Below are 19,513 nucleotides of genomic sequence, written 5' to 3'. Positions count from 1 at the left end.
ATGAGAGTAAACGCGAGAATGCGTGGAGAATGGATCCTCATTCCATGCAAGAGCAACAAAAATACAGTGGACTGGTTGGGGAAGGAAAGTCTTTCACGGTACCGTACGATGAAGAACTATGTCGTGGAGGATGAAGTCTTTGAAATCAGGAAGACGCAAGGTGGTTCTCTGCTGTTCCCAGACGATCTCCTAGTGGACATCCTGGAAGACAATGACTTTGTCCATATTGGTGAGTGAATGGATGAATGCATTGTGGAAACAGCACGAAAATAACATCTTACAAATTCTGCTAGAACCCTAAAATGTCCCTAGTTCCATCTACTTTGCATATGTTTTTGTATTTTCTTCTGTAGTATGTAGGTAAACGTTAGATCTGGTATCTACATTCATCAAAAGAAAGCAAAAGGTTTTAAAACCCTCGGCAGTTTGACGTCCTCGCCGAGGCCGAGGAAGAGTGATCATTGACATTATTTGTAGATAGGCTCTATCCTCTGCCTACACACAGCTGTACTTCTTTTTAACCCAAAGCGTGGGCATACAGGGAGAATTTATCTTGAAGGGAAATTCCAAATTTTCATAATTTCACATCCACATCATGTAGAGTAAGTGCACCGGTTTGCGGCCGCTTAAGGGTTTTTCCACTCTGAAATGCAAACGTGCAGATTGCTCTAATCCAGGTTATATCATAGAGATTGACCACTTACCAATACACCATATTGTCACCATTGCAAGACCAATGTCCATCCCGTTGGTCAAAAAAGACCGCGGCCGCGATCCGGTACAACGCGTTCCGGTTTGCGGCCGGGGTGTTCTGGTTCGCGGCCGCCTCGCGCTTTTGGGTTTTGTCCAGCGCAAAGTGACTTGTTTTTTTCCATCAAGAATGAAACATATCAAACTGTAAATGCTATTTTCCCAATCTATAAATATTAGTTTTGATTAATAAAACTATTTCCTCAAAATTTTCCCCAAATTACTGAATATGAGCCATTGACAAATTGGAAGAGGAAGAGGACTTCAAGGAATATGAGGGACAGCAGAACTGAAGATCAGGGACAGCTATGAGGCACGCCCTTACAAGTCATCAAAGTATATGGATGCGTGATCTTATTTTTCAATTTACTTGTTTTATTAATAAAAAATATATTTTTGTTCTATTTCAAATGCTTTTCTATATTTCTGTACGCTTATTTTGGCTGGCGTTTTACCCCCGGACGCGATATAGAGCAAGCGCCCTCTATGGTGTTCCGGTTCGCGACCTCCCCCCGTTTCCTTCGCGATTCGTCATTTTCAATGTATCGTCCGTGGTGAGTAGTCATCACATTCTAACCCTCCTCTACGATCAATATTTCAACAAGAAAACGACATATAAGGACATGACAGCCGTCTAGCTACGTCCAGAATAGTTGACTTACGTGTTAATAATACCTATAATTCAAGCTCTTGCGGTGAACACCTTGGTTTCCAAGAGATTTTACAGCGACTAGACCTCGCACTGCTGTTAGTCCCAGGTATGTTGATGTTGTGCAGGATATTCTCCGTTGAATGGTGACAAGTTACCGGGCTGCCAGCCCATTGGCCAGATTTTATCAACTGGAGACCGCTGGCCCGGCCGCGAACTGGTGCATGGCCGCGAACTAGTGCACTTACTCTACATAGTAGTACATTAATCCACAGCTCTATATAGATTTTGGGAATGTATTGTGATGGTACTAGATCGAAGAAACCAAAACTCTGAAAAAAAAAAACCGAACCAAATTACACTGAACAAAGATGATGACATTGGTTGGGACTAAATAGGAGGCTCACAAATTTCAGAAATGTAGCAATGTAATTCCATTGCAATACAACATGCTTAGCAAGTTCACCTGTGTAGAATTTATACTTTCTTCTTTTGTTCTGCTTCCTTGAGCCCCAACCCATGCATAGACATGAGGCTACCAATGTCATGTCACCATACATGTTCATTGTGATTTGTTATAAATTTTGAAAACATTCTTATTCCTCAATCATCCCAATCACTATAAATTCTGAAACTCTGTACCCAGTACAGCCGATATATATAGTAATACTCAAGTGTAAAAGTCTTAGAATCATCTTGAGATGTCCTTTTATTAGTATGTACTTAGTTACAGATCTGTCACAAAAAATAAAAAAATAATAATAGATGTATAATAAGTTGTTATGTCAGCCTACAGTGTATGCAGGGATTGCCATTAGTGGGTGGCCCAGGGCCACTTCAAATTTATTTCTGACCACCAAATTTCAAAAAAAAAAGAAGAAAAAGGTTATCTTTTGGTGGCCTGATTGGGCAACTAAGATTCAAAATGAATTGTAATATTTGGTTTTGTTTTGGGCCACCATTTATCTTTTCCAGGCCACCAAAATTTCAGATTTTAAGATTTTATTGACTGTCTGAATGGGTCTTCAGATTTAAAAAAAATATAATGTTGAGCCCTGTGTTATGATTTACCCAGCACTTGACTTCACACTTATTCATAATGCTTTTTGTCAGTGTTTCTTTTGTCACAATCACCTTATGACATATTTTTCTCATTATTTTTTTTTTCACACAATGTTTTACCTTCATGCAAAACAATGTGCTTGTATGGGGAGGGGGCACATCCTGTAGGAGAGTGGAAGTCTGCTATAAATTATATTCTTTTTTCAAAAAACAAAATTCCAAAGCTGTCATAAAGGGCTTTACTCCCGGATGTTTAACAACTGCTGATTGTTTTGAAACAATTTAACTTTGAGTTGTGCCCTTGCAGAAGGTGTGATTGCATAGTGAAGATGATTGATGATACAATTTCATTTTATTTGGATGGCAAAACTAGGAAATGTAGTGTATTTGCCCTTATCCCCTCTCATTTGAAGACTGAAAAATGTTTTGTTTCTTCACAATGTTACATTTTCTTTTTCTCAGAATTGAAAGAGTACTTTTCCATAAAGGTACAGAATGTTTTGTGTACACTGTAGGTTGAAAAGATTTCTATTGAATATTAAATGGCTCCATAAATCACATACAATGTACATGTACATATGCATCTCACAATGCTCACACTGGTTGTATGACTCTTAAAATGCTGGTAGAAGGTACTGGTATACAAATATATGCTCACTCACAAATACTGTCATACAGACTTGTAGTGCAATATATACCACTACCGGTCTATGTTTATGGTGACTTTTATGAAATAATAGAGCAGATCATTTGGTTATTTGTTATTGTTGTTGTTGTTGTTGTTGATAGAATAGTGAATATAATGACTTTAAAAAAAAAGGTAGGAGTTTGAGTTTGCTGAATCATGATGCAATTATATGAAAACGAAACACAATAATGCTGATATATTGATTAAATTGGCTCATGAAAAAGCTATCAGGGTGCTCTGTAAACTTATAAATGTCAATTGACATATTGAATAGAATTTCATGCAACATATTTACATTGTATGTCCATCACTTTCTTCCCAGTCAATTCAACTCTGTGGTAGAATCAAGAGCAACTTTATCCAGCACGCACACCATACAAAAAATATGACAGAGTTGTTTTTAGCAAAAATTTCTATCCCCTGACAGTGAAAAAGTGCTTCACAGTGGAATTACTTGAATTTGTCATTTATATCCCAGAATCTAAAGTCTTGCATGATTGACCACTTGCTGTTTAAGTTGTATGCCTCTCCCTGCTCACTTCAGTTTGTGGTTCAGACATTTACATACTGGTACATTTTCACACATCATTGTACATGTGAAGAAATTAATGTTACAGGTGAAAGTTCAAACTCAATTCACATTCAGGAAATGTAAAGGATGCTACTGGCACATGCATAGTGTACCATGCCCCCATCTTCATTATTTTTTTTTCACCAGTGGTGACTCAACAAAGGCAGACAGAAAATCAATACATACATGTAGACCTACACATTTAGGCCTACATGAATTCCCCCTACTTGGGGGGGGGGGGGGGGAGGGGGGGGGGGGTTGATCAATGAAGTACAGTTGTAGGCCTACTGTTTGTCAGGGGGTCATTTAGTCTTGCTTGACCAAGCACAATGTGAAGGAGGACCACTTGAGAGAAAGGATTTATAGAACCAGTCATTTTAATCATTCTTTATTCCTGTTAATGTATGTGGAATATTCCCAGTGAAGAAATACTCTGCTTACATTCGTAACTGCCTATTAAACACACACACACACCTACACACACAAAAAAACTTCAATTTTATATGTGTGTAAGATTTTAAAAGATGTTCAACAGGGCTTTACCAAGAAACAAAAGCAACAATAAAAAACCAACAAATTACATGTAGTTTTGTATTTTAAAGCTATTGAAATATATATAATGAGGCATCAAAAAAATATATATTTCTTCAATATTTGCCGAAATTGGCATTCAGCCAAGGGCCTAATGCAGTTGTACTTGTAAAAGTGTACTTTAAACAACCAAGTGCCCTTTCATTCATGATTAATTGTTGGACAATTTTACATGTGGGACAGTTTCACAGCATGTTAGCCTCTAATGCTTGACTTGTGCATCTTTACGTGGCAAGGGAAGTTATACCTGCCATTCTTGACATTCTCTGCTGCCCTATAGACCAACCTCCTCCAATACTGCAGACCACAATAGGAAACTTTTATGCCTTGTTTTTAGTTTCACTCAGAAGAGTGTAATGTGTCCTGCAAGTAACTGCAGGAAAATAATTGTTATCAACAAGCAAGCTGTGAGTGACTAAGCAAGCATAAACAAAAACCAACCTTCAGATGATTTTGTTTGCACGATTATGATTTTAAAAGCTACCTAGAGTGTGTGCTAGTAGGGCTATAACTTGCTTCTTTTTGTTTTGTATGCAGTTCTTCAATCTGATGTCTCCAACAAACTCCAGTCTGACATGGACATTCTCAGCATGGACACAACACCACTTTGCCCTGAAATGTATCCTTTCTGAACGACAACCTTGTACAGTTGTCAAACCTGCTTCTGAGATCGTGTGTGTGTTTATGTATGTGTTCTCTTAGAGGGCTTTAAAGGCATAATTTACCATTTGCAGATGAAACAAATTCCCAGCTTTAGCGCTTCAAAATAGTTCTAAAATGTGAGTTAGGGATATAAACAACCAATGTAAAAATTTGAATCAGTGTAATTAATGTTTGGTATTGTTAAATATACAAAATGTGAACAATAGTTATGATAAAAAGGTTTCTAGACTAAACCGTCTACAGTTATGGTTTATTGAGAAAAATGATCTCCTTATCTTTTAGGGTTTATTTTATAAATTTTTACATGGTAGGATGTTTTGTGATACAATTGACCTACACATACATGCATCAAATGTGATATCTTGAACTTTTTTTAAAATCACTGCTCCCAAAGGTAAACTGTACCTTTAATTTGGGATATTGTTGTGTTTCAGTCCAAACAGCTTGGGATATATTGTGCACCAGGCATACATGTGTGCCCGTTTGTTTAGAGAACAAAAACAAATGAAAAGGCACCCCTTGGGGTACATAAGGCACTACCCGTTCTGCATCTAGAACCTTCATGTTTATTGTAGGCAGATAGTACTTCACACTATTCAAATGGAGAAATTTACAAATTAGTTTTAGATGTATTATTGATTATTATTATTATTATTATTATTATTATTATTATTATTATTATTATTATTATTATTATTGTTATTTATTCAGCATTTGCAAAACAATACAAGTGATAACAGAGAAACAGAATAAACAAACAAAACACAAGAAAACAAAGTGTCGGGCTTTCCCTGTTGAGCTTCCCGAAGGAGCCGGGTTGGAAAAAAGTAATCAAAATCACTATGACCCTTGGGCCTCTCCAACCAACTTTAGGAAGCACATCAGGGAGTTGTTGAACATAAAAGAAAAGAAAATACAATTTTGAATTTGACTGTTGTGTATGCGCCTATACTCTACACGAGGTTGTTTTTTTTTACTAACTATGTATTCAAAACTGAATTTGAATATAATTTTTGATATTTTTTAATTAGTCAGTTTATCGGAATAGAGATTTTTTTTTCAGAAATAGATAATGGTATATAATATGCCCTATTACCAAACTACTCTGTATCATATCCCCTTTTGAAGTGTGTGTGTTGGCGGGGGGGGGGGGGGGGGGGGGGGGAGGCTGCCTGGGGTATTAATTGATTCAACATCTATACCATAAAAAACAAATCGTGGACATCCAGTCATATATAACAAGATACAAACTAGAGTGAAATTGTGTGTAAGAAATGCAAAGTGAATCACTGAAAAAAAATACATGTACATGATCATGAAAAGCAAAGTTATGCCCTATAAACAAGATAAAGGGATATGAAGTTTTAACCATCATCTAATGTAAGTTCTAAGATGATTGTCTTCATATAAATGCTGGAAGGGAGATTGAGGTCCTTCTCAGACTTCAGCGGGGAGCTGATTCCAATTAGAACCAGCATAGTGTGAAAAAAAAAATAATTCTCCTGCTTGGATTTTAGATTATGATTGGATTATTAGACCATCTGTTTCAAATACCATACAATCGTGTATTACCAAGGGCTATGGTGAGTTCTGGCAGCGGGCAGCTGCCATGAAGTTTCTTTAAGTTAAAGTTAACTTCCAAAGGATTGCTATTTTTGCACTTGGCTAAAATGATGCTCCAGATGATGGGGCGTGTGGTAGTAAGCATGTAGAATATTGCCTTTCCTTCTGTTTTAACTAATACATGTACATACTGTAGGCCTACATATACAGTGATTTTGATTGCTTTTTTTTTCGAACTGTGCAACTTAGGGAAGCACACCAGGGAAAGCCTGACATCTTGTACCCTTGTATTTCACTTGTTTTGTTTGTTTAAATCTGTTGTCACTTGTATTGTCTTGCAAATGCCAAATAAATAAGTAAATATATATATAAATGAATGAATGAATAAACAAATAAATGAATACAATGTAGATACATGTGTAAATAAATAAATGATAATGATAATAATAATTTAATAATAATGATGATAATGATAATGATAATAGTAATAATAATCAAAAACAAAAAATAATAATGATAATTTCTGAAGGCCAAGGTGAAATGATTAAAACCATCTGAATGATCTTATATCAGGATTGCATGAAGACATTAACTATTTACAAGCTTGGGTAAATGACGGAAGATGATTTCAAATAATGACATAATTGGTATTTTATGATTGCTCAGTACAGAGCTACATACCATTTAGCCCTGAGTTCACAGTAAATTTTTTTGGAAAGTATAAAAACTTAATATTACACATTGTAAGTGACCTGTCACACCCACACTATGAAACAAAAATCTTACTCATGAACTATGAAAGTAATTGCAAACAAGAATTTGCTGTGTTTTTCATTATGATGTGTATAATTTCTACACTTTTGCGTGGTGGTGTGAAAATGTGAAGACTGTGGACTCTTTCATAAAGGGCCTTAACTATGCATCATGTATCATCACCAGATCATACGGTAATGGATTACATCAGAAACAGGTGAGGGTAGTGACAGATTCCAGCCAACAAACGTCATGGTATACTAGCTGGTACAGCATGAGGCCATACTCTTCATGCACACTATGACACTTTCATGTACAGGCTTCTATTATACATTTCACCAACGAAACCAACTCAACTTGGTTTAGATCCAGAAATGACATTGAAGTGTGCTTACATAGTTCAGTGTTCTTTGTCACATTTTATTTTGTAGTCCTCTGTTGTTGTTTTTGTCCATTCATTTTTGCTGGCAATCTGCCTACAACAGCTTGTCATGTTGTTGTTTTGCTCATGCAACTTCAGCACTGTGAAATTTTCAAGGTCAAAGTGACATTGTTCCTTTAGCAGAATTAACCTGTGACTCATCAATATCAGAACAGATGTGACATGTTGTTTTTCTTTTAAAATCAAATTGAATTTCATGAAATAATTTCATGAAATTAATACAGTTGGGAATTACAGTAGTTATTATAAAGTTTGTGCATGCATGAAGCTTTTGCAAATTTTGCGAGGAGCCAACATTTTTGAAAGGAAAGTGCTTGTGAAAGATGTCAATAAAAATTATCAATGGAAGAGAACCACAGCTCCTGATGACTTTGTTATATGGACAGGAGTGCACCATTCATGAAATTCATGGTAGCTCAAAAGTACCGTATTTCTCCCAAAAAAATTACAATGGGACCATCCGCAATGACATCTTTAAAAATAGTAATCAATCTAAATACAAATTCAGGGTATGAAACTATAACTCATTGCCCACATCTTACAGAAAACCCCATTCGATTTGCTTCAGTGGTCAAATAGAAATGAGGAATTTTGTAGAGCATGTCAGGAATCTCTTCCCTCCAAGTTCAGTCTATTGTATTCACACACAAGATCATTGAAGTGCTGAACTTGGAAGAATCAGACTCGATCATGACATGCTTTACAACAATCCACATTTTTCTGTGACCACTTAACCAAATCGAATGGGGTTTTCAGCAAAATAGAGCTAAAATGTTATATTTTAAGACCCTGAAGTAGCATCTAGACAATTTAATCATATTGGGTGTTATCAATGTGAAAAAATGTTTTTTTTTTTAGTTTTTTTTTTTTTTGGGGGGGGGTGGGGGGACATACTGTATTACAGTTATATGTAATTCAAAAGGGAAAAATATAGATAATGTTGTCAAGAATCTTTTGGCAGTGTAGGTAATGTGAACCATTTGTTTTCTATGCCTCTGTCTTGAAGAATGCTGGAGTCATTAATTCTGGTTGGCTGTCCCTCTGTCCATTCACCCCACCCTGATTTTTTTTTTTTAATGCCTCCACTGTGTTATGATTTAAGGAAAATCCATCAGTAGATTTTCTAGATGCCTTGAACAGGTGTGCTACATGTACATGTGATGTTGATGTACTAATTATAGACTTTGAGAAAACTCCCTCAGGGTCAAAGTTCAGAGGTTAATGAACTGAGGCTGAAAATATGGGCCTAATGTTTTGGGAATGTCTGGTAGGAATAGAAATGCCAAATACAGAGTGCTGGAAAAAAGATAACTAGAAGCGTTCCATATATACTTTCAATTTAATATCATAGTGTGGAGTGTGTTTTACTTTTAGTCAATTCTTCCCAACCCTGAGTTTTATATAAATACACCATAATGTTTGTGCCAGTGATCATGCAGAGGAAACTTGATATTGAACAGTGATGAATTTGTGCATGCCATTCAATGAGAGAGCATTCATATCAGATCTAGATATCTGATGGAAGTGAAGTTCCATTGTGTAGCAGAGTGCAGTGCTACATAAATTCATAAACTAGATCTGTCATAGAGGTTGATAACCAAGAAAAGAGGATATTTTGACTTTAAAAACAGCATAGAGGGACATCAGATAAGAGAATCTTTGAGTTTCTCAGAAAAATGTAGAAGAGTTGGGATCATTAGAACATCATTTGTGTAAGTTTGCATTCATACGACACTCAGAACAATGACCTACATAATACTGTATATGACATCATATTCCAGTGGCTGATGAGTTGGGACCAGATGATGGGCTTAAAAATGTTTTTGGAACCAACCTCTACATTACCATTGTGTGTGAAAGCATTGCTTTGATGCTCCACCATCATTCATTCAGGACCGACTCTTACAGCAGTACAATCCTGATGAATGGCTCACTCTAACATTTGTTTATCATGCAGTCAAGAGCCATTGGTCTCTACATTTGAGATCTTGTGCCTGCATTTTGGTGTGATACAAATCCTAGAGTTGTATACAATTTTTTAAAATGCTACTGCAGATCATTTACCTGGATGGATGCAGTCTCTCTCCCGAGGAACTTGTTCAGCTTGGCCGTGGAGAGCGCAAAATTGAGGTTAGTAAGCAAATAATCAACGTTGGTGAAGGTGATGGGACAAACTATCACTTCCGAGGCGATCTGGATGTAGCTGTCTTTCCGAAGCGCAGCTGAGGAAAGATAGCGTACACATTCAGATCGCCGAGGAAGTGATAGTTTGTCTCATTGCCTGAAACTAAAAGTTGATTATTTGCTTTATATTCCACATCTAGGGTCCTAGAAATTCCCATTTTATTCCACATCTGAAACCGTTTTAGCTGTCTTTAGTTATCCTTAGGGCTTAGACTACCTGTGCGCGTAGATGACAAAACAATGAATTTCCTGCGCGCACCGCGCGGCACTGAAGTGAAAGTGCGTTGCACTGTGTACTATCAAGTGACCTAGGTCATATGATAGTCCACAGTGCAACGCACTTTTATTTCGCGCATACTCATCTTGCATTAGGACTGTGTGGACTGTGTGGAGATCAGCGAAACAAAAGGGACTATCAACATAGAGTGTAACAAACTTTTCTTCTCAGGTGATATGATGGGCAAAACTACGCTTCATCACGTGATCAGCTCTGGACCAATCCTATTGCAACATTCTTAGTATGTGGAATATAATCTTACCTATTCTTTTCTCAGACGCCAATACAGTGCTCACTGCTTAATCGGGAGGGGTAGGAGGACAAGCTTTTCTCCTGTTTAAGTGGTGCTCTTGCTTAAGCGGTGGTTGATATAATGTTACGCAGTCAAACACACTGCATGCTTGCTATGCATGAACAGGCGTAGAGTATGAGCTGCACGTAGGGAAGGTGACTCCCCTGTAGCCCACTGAGCGGTTTGCATGGCCAGCGGAACGGGGGGGGGGGGGGGGGGGGGGGGGGGGGCTCCCCCCACCCCACTTTTTGTGCACCATACAAAGGAATACATAAGTTGTCATCACTTTGGGCCCTCCACATTTTTTTAACCGGAAGTATGTAAGTGGCACAAAAAATTCCGCTGAAGGCCCCCCCTTTTTTTTTGGCTTGTCAGCCAAAGAAACCCGGAAGAGATGAGCTGAGGACCTTTTTTTTCTGATTGACTAGTCAGATGAATACCCTGAGTTGTATACAACTGTAGGCAGATAAGCTGATGGATGTAAAACAGCATAAAGTCTCAAAATTGTCAGATAAACTTTTCCTCTGTGAGGAGTGAAGAGTGCATACATGTATCATATGAGGGAGTAGATGTTGTGTGAAGCATGATAATAAAGGTTATCTTTCTCCTTTTTAAAAAATTGTTGTTCAGCTTACGTCAGCTGCGTGGGAGAAGGTTAGCAAAGCGCGTGACCTCGTCAGTCAAATCCTGAAAGAGAATAAAGGTAAATCCAATCTTCATACTCATTTACCTGATAGATTGGTATGTACAGTCAACCTTGCATAAAGTCAAATCTATTTGGACTTAAGAAATAGTTTCGTCTAAGAGAAAATTCAACTTACGAGGGATTAAAATCGATAGAATATAAAGAGAAGAGAACTTAAAAAGACCTTCAAGTTATGTGAGTTCGACTTAAGCAAGGCTGACTGTACTTCCAAATCAGATATGCATTTGCAACCACAAATTGTGGTGGATATAACTGCAGTCCAACTTCAGTTATTTTCTGGATGTGGGCTGGCATACGATTGTCTTCATCTTCCACATGCAGTTTCTTTTCAGCGAGAAATTTAACCAAAACCAATTACAAAACAGCAATTCTATTGCAGATACTAGGCAGTGAAAAGGGGGGGGGGTATAAATACAGATCATCATGATATCTATTCTAACCAAATTGTTGTAGAAAGAAGAGTAGGGCCTATGCGGCTTGTCCGATGGTTTGAGAAAGTGGATTGGAGAGAGAAGGGGGTACACGTGCACCTCAAAGATTTGATTATTCCTTGGCAGCAAACTCAAAAGAGATCCATCCACATGAAAAGGGGTATTTTTTACCAATTATTGATTTCATATTAACAAGTAATAGGAAAATTCAAATATCATGTAAATCATTGTAGTAATAGTAAATCGTTGTTGACTTGTGTATACCCCAATCTACTTGAAAGTATCATGCTTGGATTTATACCTCGCTTTGTTATCTAGTAACACCACTAGTCCCAACATGACTGGATAACTGGAGATGGACAGTTTATACCTGCTTTTACATAATGCCACACAATTGTATTTCTAGCGTCACTGTGTGTAAATGTTCATTTGTTAACACATTGTTACGCATAGACACACCAATAGGTCGGCATCATCACAACACACACACACACAGTTATTCACCAACACTCTCCACAAATAGATACACAAGTCTCTATCATTCAACAATTGCAATAAAATACTTGCAAAATATCCACTTTGTACTTGATTGCTTTCTTAAGTTTGCCATACAATACATGTTATTTTCCATTTCAGTTGTCTATGGAATAAACACAGGATTTGGCAAATTTGCCAGGGTGGTGATTGCTCCAGAGAAATTACGGTAAGTCTCGCAAACATTTAGACTCTTTTAATGAAACTAAGAAAAGCATTTTGAAGCCAGTCTATCACATGTTCAAGCTGAAAGAAAGATATATTTTTTTGGACTTACAAAATTCAGATGATGTATGCATATTAAAAATTACCAGTTTTTAGGATAACAGTGCAGGTAGGAATTCTTTATGAAAACATTTGTTTGTTATACTGCGTGACTGCACGAGTCATGAATTTAGTGAATAGTCCAAGTGGGCGTGTGTTTGTTTCTCGTTTGACTCAAGGTCACTATCAGTGAACTGAAGCTTGAAAGCTTAAAAGCAGCTATTATGTAAGATGGAAATTACATTGTAGTTTGTCAAGGTTTAAAAACTATCAGTCCCATTGACAGTGTGCTTTGATATGTACAGTCTGTAGTACATATATTTTGGGTTGGTGGACCCGAGTAGATCTGATTCTTGAGGTAATGAATCACCTTAACTTATATCAGATGCTAGATTCTCACATAAAACATATTGAAGCTGTACAAAAATCAGTGTCATATTATGTTTTAATAGGACATGTGATGGGAGTTTTGTTGTAGATAATTTCACTGTTTTTTAATGTATTCCATCCATATTAGAGATACAGTGTATAGGCCCTACTTTTCATACCAATGTTAGAGATAAAACTTCTGTTGTGCTTGAGAAATATGCAGTGATGATATGAAATTAAGACCAGAATGAACATACAAGTTGTAAAATATTGCTTTTTATTTCAGTCATGTAAAACTTATGCTAGAAGAAGAGTAATGGGGAGATTAGTGTTATAGACTTTTTTTTTTGCATAAAGCTGAAATGATTAAGAGGATCATTTGTAGCAGGATGTAGCCTTAGAGTAAGGAAATGATTGTGAAAAAAGAAGTTTCCATAAATAAAATGCTTCCTGTGACAAAACCTCATGGAGAACTGGTCTAAACTGGTTTGCACCAAAGCATTCGTGAAGTGAAAAAGCAAATATATGCACTTGACTTGGGCCACCGAGGCCATGCCTGTGCAGAATTATTTCACTATCATTTTTTTTTTTTTGTGTGTGTGTGTTATGTTTTGAGCACCCCCTCCTTATGTGAGGTCCAAGCGTACTCTGCTCTATGGTGCAGTTCAGTGTGTGATTTGCTGATAATGCAGTTTCATTGTCAAACTGTGCGGCCTTGCACTTGTTTGCAGGCACCTGTGTCTGTTGGGCCTTTTGTGGACTCACTGTCTGTGGAAACTCTACATTACCCAATGCTCAGTAACACTGCAACATTAAAAGTTGTATGTGGACAGCAACATGCTGTGTGTGTGTGTGTGTGTTTGTGTGTGTGTTTTCACACATAAATGCAAGAAGTGATTGATCATTTACTTTCTAGCACCAATTTTTGTCTTCAATGCTCATGCAAAAAAAAAATTGTTTTAGAACAAAAAACAAGAGAAAATAGTGAAACAAAAACAGATGAAATTCGGTAAATACAAAATTTCTCTTAAAGTATAGAAATGGTTGAGATGAGGATTCAGCTTTTACCCTTTTGCAAGATACTTGAAACCACTCTTTGAAATGTTAAAGAGCATAAGTAACTCTAGGGGAATTGAAAGTTTATTTGATGAAAATTGGTTTTGAAATGACTGAAACATCCAAAAACAAAGTAAAACAAAGAGATCCTAATAAAAGTCGTGCCCTGCAGTATTTCATTAAGATTGCTTTTCTAAATATGTCAGCTATTTGAAGACCAATTTTCATCAAATAAACTGTGAATTCCTCTAAGAATAAATATGCTCTTTTATATATCTTAAGAGGTTTCTCATTATCTCACAAACACACACACATACGCAAATGTTGGAAACCTGCAGCCCCCAATCTAAACCAAAACTTTACCATCCCTTTGAAAGAAAACATATGATGTGAGTACTTTAGAAGTAAGATGAAATAACAACTTTTATGTAATAATAAACCTTTTTTTTTATTTAAAAAAGTGAAACAAAACAAAAAGTAAAAAAAAAAAACCTTAATGACTTAGAAAGCAATTTCATATTGTTTTTGTTTCTCACTTACTGCACTTGATTACTCCTGGTCCCAAGATACAGCATAACATTACAGATCTGAAGGTCTATCTGTACAGTTTTACTGCAGTTATTCAAATCTTCTTGAAATAATCTTGCAAAAAATGTTGGATCATGAAAAGCGATCTGTGCTAAGCTTTCCAAGATTTCATTATGTGCCAGAATGTGACAGCTGAAAACGAGATTTGAATGAATGGATTCTATACTCAACTTCTTGCTCAAATGCATTGTTGTAAGTAAAGATGCATGCAAAATTAAGGACTCATAAGTTATGCATATTATAACTGTGTTGCATATGTTGTGATTAGTAGAGCTCACCTTTGTGCTAACAGTACCTAAGTATGTGAAACTTTTTTTAAAAAAAATCTAGAGAGTGGGTGATAAGTCCAGGGGCTTCTGTCATGAGACCACCCCCTTCCCTTGTCCCACTGGCCATTTTCAATCTAATGATGTGTGTTTGCTATCAAAATAGCATCAAAACGTTGCATTAGAATGAAAGTGATTCATGTCTTTTATAGTTTATATTGTGAGTTTACTGTGCTGCTACATGAGCCATCATTCTTTCATAACCTTTACCAATTATGACCTTCGATTATCTCTGACCTTTGACCCCTCATTTCCCTCCACTGATTGGTCTGTCCTCCTCCAGAGAGCTGCAGGAGAATCTCATCCGTTCTCACTGCGTCGGTGTGGGTCAGCCCCTCTCCCCCGAGCACACCCGAAAGCTCCTGGCCCTCCGCATTAACATCCTTGCCAAGGGTCACAGCGGCATCTCTGTACGAGTTCTTGGGCAAATGATCGACGCCTTCAATGGTGAGAGCCCTTCAAGATTAAACTTTAAGATTTCTTAGCTGCATGTGGCATCTTGAAACTCTTGATATGTTCCTGATATATTCCTGATATATTCCTGATATATTCCTTATATATTCCAATCTATTTGTGGTTGTTAAATTATCAACACTATAATCAAATCAGATCAGGGATCAAGTGTTACAAGTGTTGACTCTGTTTTTGTTTTTGTTTTTTCTACCCCAGCTTCCTGTCTGTCCGTCATCCCCTGTAAGGGAACTGTTGGCGCCAGCGGAGACTTAGCGCCTCTGTCGCACCTCGCCCTCGGCCTCATGGGAGAAGGCAAAATGTGGAGTCCTAAGAGTGGTTATGCTGAGGCCAAAGATGTGAGAGAAAGGACAAGTTCACCCAAATAAATGTGGATTGAGTGAATGCTGCAATGTCAGTAGAACACATTCGTGAAAGTTTGAGGAAAATCAGACAATCCGTTCAAAAGTTATGGATTCTTAATGTTTTTGTGCAGCAATCGCTGGATGAGAGGACTACTTTGGGTCTCTGTGTCACATACTCAAGAACAATATAAGGAAAATATAAAGAAAATGCAACGTGTTCTTACTTTTCCAGCATTCTAAAAGAGCAATTGACTCGCCTCTTTCAGCAAGCAGGGGGAATATTACTTTTAATATGTGTCTGTAAATGTCCAGTGAATGTGTACTTGTACTTTTCATTAAAAAAAGTGAAATGTGTGGAATTCTCATTATGATTTCTTTGTATCATTCTACATTTGTATGTGACATCAGAAACTGTAGTAGTCTTCTCATTCTGCCATCATGGCATTGAAACTTTACAAATTATTAACTTTCACAAATGTTATTGCTGCTTTCACTAAATGTTCATGCAAACATATATTTGTGTGAACTTGTCCTTGATACTTTTTTTTGTAATTTAGATATTGAAGCATGGTGTATTTTGCTATCAAATGCCATTCCTTTGTGCCTTTTTGCCATCTATATTCTCATTTAAAAAGAAAATGCTCTCCTATATAGTGACTCCTTCAGTTTCTAGTCCATTGCTGGAAAATTTCTGGGTCATCCAGAGTTATACTGATACTGTATTTTGTCACTTTGTTAGGTTTGTATATACTCGCTATGTATTGAAACTTTGTTTCAGTCACCTAATTGGTCATGGTGCCAGCCCATTCCTATTATGTGTTGCTTCTTTTATACACAAGTGTACCCATACAGGTTTAGTAATGCTTGAATATTTAGTCTGCTCTTATCTCATTGACATTCTCAGCATCTCAGTTTGTAAGTTCTTTCACCAAACTTTTCTTGTGTACCAGTCCATTCATGGCCGGTGGATCATTGTTTTTGCTGTTGTGGACAACTAATGTTGGTCATGCTGGTTTTTAGTATTTTTTTTTCTTTACATATGGTTTTCTTTTCATAACTGTCTGTGCACATGTGCATCCTGTGAGTGCATCACAGTAAAATGTGTATTGGACTCTGTGGGGAACCATCAGATACATCAGATAAGTTTTCTTCCAAGTTCTGTGGAAACCACCAGATAAAAAGTGGGTCACAAAGCAGTAGATATATGGTCCCATGCTTTCTGCACACTCTTTTAGCAGACGTTCATGATGAATATGAAGTGCGGGGTATGGTATACAAACCAAGGGCATCCTTTGTTCCCGAGTGTTTGTTCCCGCCATATAGAGCATGTTAGCAAGCGCACATTGCTCACCTTGATCAGCATTGTTATGGTTGAATGGGCAGAATAGATTATTCAACGACATCAATAGTTGTGTTCAGAGGAATAGCCTGAGGGGTTCCATTCACAGGATGTGCAGCATTGAAACTTCACCTATAAAGACATAATACAGAATGAATCATGTGAATTGAACTTAAAGGTTAAAGCACTCATTGAAGTGAGCAAGTGTTTTCCTCTCATACTCCTTTATATCCTTTTTGGAGGTTTATACTTTGTGGGTAATTTGTGCTCTTATTAGCTGATGTGTTTTCTGTTTAGTCTATGAACATCATAATGTGCACCCAGTTAGTATTTCATACCTCAACATTTTGTATGATAGTATCTCATCTATTCACCCGTGCTTGAACATACAGCTGTACTAGAAGCTAGTTATTTCATTTCAGGGCCCCATTTCATAAAGAGTTGATATGGTAGCAACTCTTGCTGGAATGGCAATTGTCATGGTAACGACAAGAATCCAGCTTCCTGATTTGCTGTTGCTATTGGAAATTGCCATTCCAGCAAGAGTTGCTATCAGAACATCTTTTATGAAATGGGGCCCTGGACCAGCGATTTTACCTACATTGACCTTTCTTGGATCTGCCAATGTTGGTTCTGACAGCAAAATGAACATGTAACATATATCATTGTGATGTCATGACAGTACATTGCCCATGTCATGACATGCCACTTTTACTACCATACATGATAGCCATTAAACTACCCAGGAAAAATTGTCGTAACTGTACCTGCTGTATTCTTTTAAAGAATTATACAGTATATTATTTTGAATTTTGAATTACATACAGGTTCTGAAAGCGCATGGGCTGACCCCAATAGAACTTGGGCCAAAGGAAGTAAGTAATAATAGATCCGAATATGGTTAACGGAATGTTACTACAATGTCCATGCATATCTGTAGAAGTCAATTCTTTAAACATTGAGTAATATTAAAAGACAAATGACATTTTTAATGTGGTACAGTGCACTCCCGTTACAACGAACACGGTTATAATGAAATTTCGTTATAACGAAGTAAATCTTCTGGTCCCAAAATTATCACCATTAAAGTCTATGGTACAAAATTCGCTCATAACGAACACGGTTATAGCGAAATTTCCGTTATAACAAAGTCTTTTCCGAGCGCCACAGACAAAGAAAAACAAAAGAAATGTGCTCCGTTATAACGAAATGCGAATTGCTTTCGAAAATACGTAGCAGAACAAGCATTTATAGCGTTTCTGCATGGGTGAACGCTTCACACCACTGTGTGTTCGCTCCTTGTGTCACGCACAGTTTCTGAGGGGAACTTGTGTTTATCATTGTAATACAGTTATCCCATCACATTTCACATGGCTTTCCAGTGTATGATGAGTGTTCAGCAAACAGAATATGATATATATATATACGTGGTTTCCTTGTTTTCGTTATATATTGTATTTGTTCGGTTATAACGAAATTTCGTTTTAACGAAAGAAAACTGCCTGTCCCGAGCATTTCGTTAAAACGGGAGTGCACTGTATTGTGATATTCATTGAAATGTTGTTTCTTTGAAATCCTATTTTGCCACGGAAGATTGTTGGGTTAACTATACAAATTTGCTTAAAGGTTTGTTGTTGTTGTTGTTGTTTTTAAGAGGTTTATCAAGTGATTTTATCCAACTCAAAGGCCAGCAGATGTAAATGCGTGTGAAGCTTGCATGACAAACTTCCAATCGTAACCAAGAACAGCACATAATGTGCCTGTGTTTGTAAATCTGCAATGATGTTCAAGGATGCTGTGGTTTTGAGTACTGAGCTTTCGTGCTGTTGTTTTGACATTTTTTGTTAATTTGTCTTTTGCTCTTTTGATTGCTCTGCATACAGGGTCTTGCTCTTATCAATGGAACTCAAATGATTACTGCCCTTGGCGCAGAAGGTATTTAGCCAAATCTGTGTGCTTGTCTTGTTCATGCGTCTTTTTAACAGTTTGTTTGATTTGGCCTTTCGCCATATTCATTCTCCATTTAATTCCTTTTGCGTGCATTTCGTTTTTTCTTTTTCAAACATTTATTCCTTTATTTACAGCTGTTCATACACTCACTGCACTCCCACAGACACACCTACACAAAATATATTTGTTTTCAGCTAAGTGATAAGGATCCAACTCTTTATGTTGTTAATAGTCTTTATGAATGTTGCTGTCAAGTTTATGGTCATGTTGATCACATACCTATCTGTGTTGTTCCCTCCACATTTTTTTTTCCTGATTACCTCTACATACTTTATCTGCATTGTCTTCAGGGAGTAAATTATACAAGACTTATCCATCCTGTCCATTTCATAGGATTGCTCAATCAAGTAAATGCTCATATGATATAACAACAGGAACTTTTTAGTTATTACAAATTCAGGGGTGACAATACTTAAATCACAAGAATATTTGCAATTGCTAAAACTATATGTAAATTAGTATTTTGTTACCCTTGAGTGAATAAATCAATTATAGATAAACATAATACGTTACTGTCTTTATCAGAGTGTAACTTTCATTTTTGGTCATCAGCTTGAATGGTTGTGCTTTGGCACCGTTTATGGAATTTT

At 36.9% G+C, this 19,513-nt stretch overlaps 1 protein-coding gene across 1 annotated transcript in view; it reads left to right on the top strand.

Annotated features, from left to right (window-relative positions):
* Positions 1–19,513, top strand: part of LOC139724024 (histidine ammonia-lyase-like) — a 33,184-nt gene continuing 13,671 nt past the window's right edge. The window contains exons 1-10 of the mRNA XM_071635223.1: positions 1–229; positions 4,849–4,930; positions 8,873–8,900; positions 9,788–9,862; positions 11,116–11,188; positions 12,259–12,325; positions 15,043–15,206; positions 15,429–15,568; positions 17,741–17,788; positions 18,797–18,848. Coding sequence (XP_071491324.1) covers positions 1–229; positions 4,849–4,930; positions 8,873–8,900; positions 9,788–9,862; positions 11,116–11,188; positions 12,259–12,325; positions 15,043–15,206; positions 15,429–15,568; positions 17,741–17,788; positions 18,797–18,848 — 958 coding nt within the window. The remainder of the gene's footprint in view (positions 230–4,848; positions 4,931–8,872; positions 8,901–9,787; positions 9,863–11,115; positions 11,189–12,258; positions 12,326–15,042; positions 15,207–15,428; positions 15,569–17,740; positions 17,789–18,796; positions 18,849–19,513) is intronic.

Source organism: Diadema antillarum, unplaced genomic scaffold, assembly GCF_040938485.1.
Source record: "Diadema antillarum isolate AM-2024a unplaced genomic scaffold, OU_Dant_1.0 scf00000205, whole genome shotgun sequence".
NCBI lineage: Eukaryota > Metazoa > Echinodermata > Echinoidea > Diadematoida > Diadematidae > Diadema > Diadema antillarum.
This window is presented reverse-complemented; position numbering and strand designations above follow the sequence as displayed.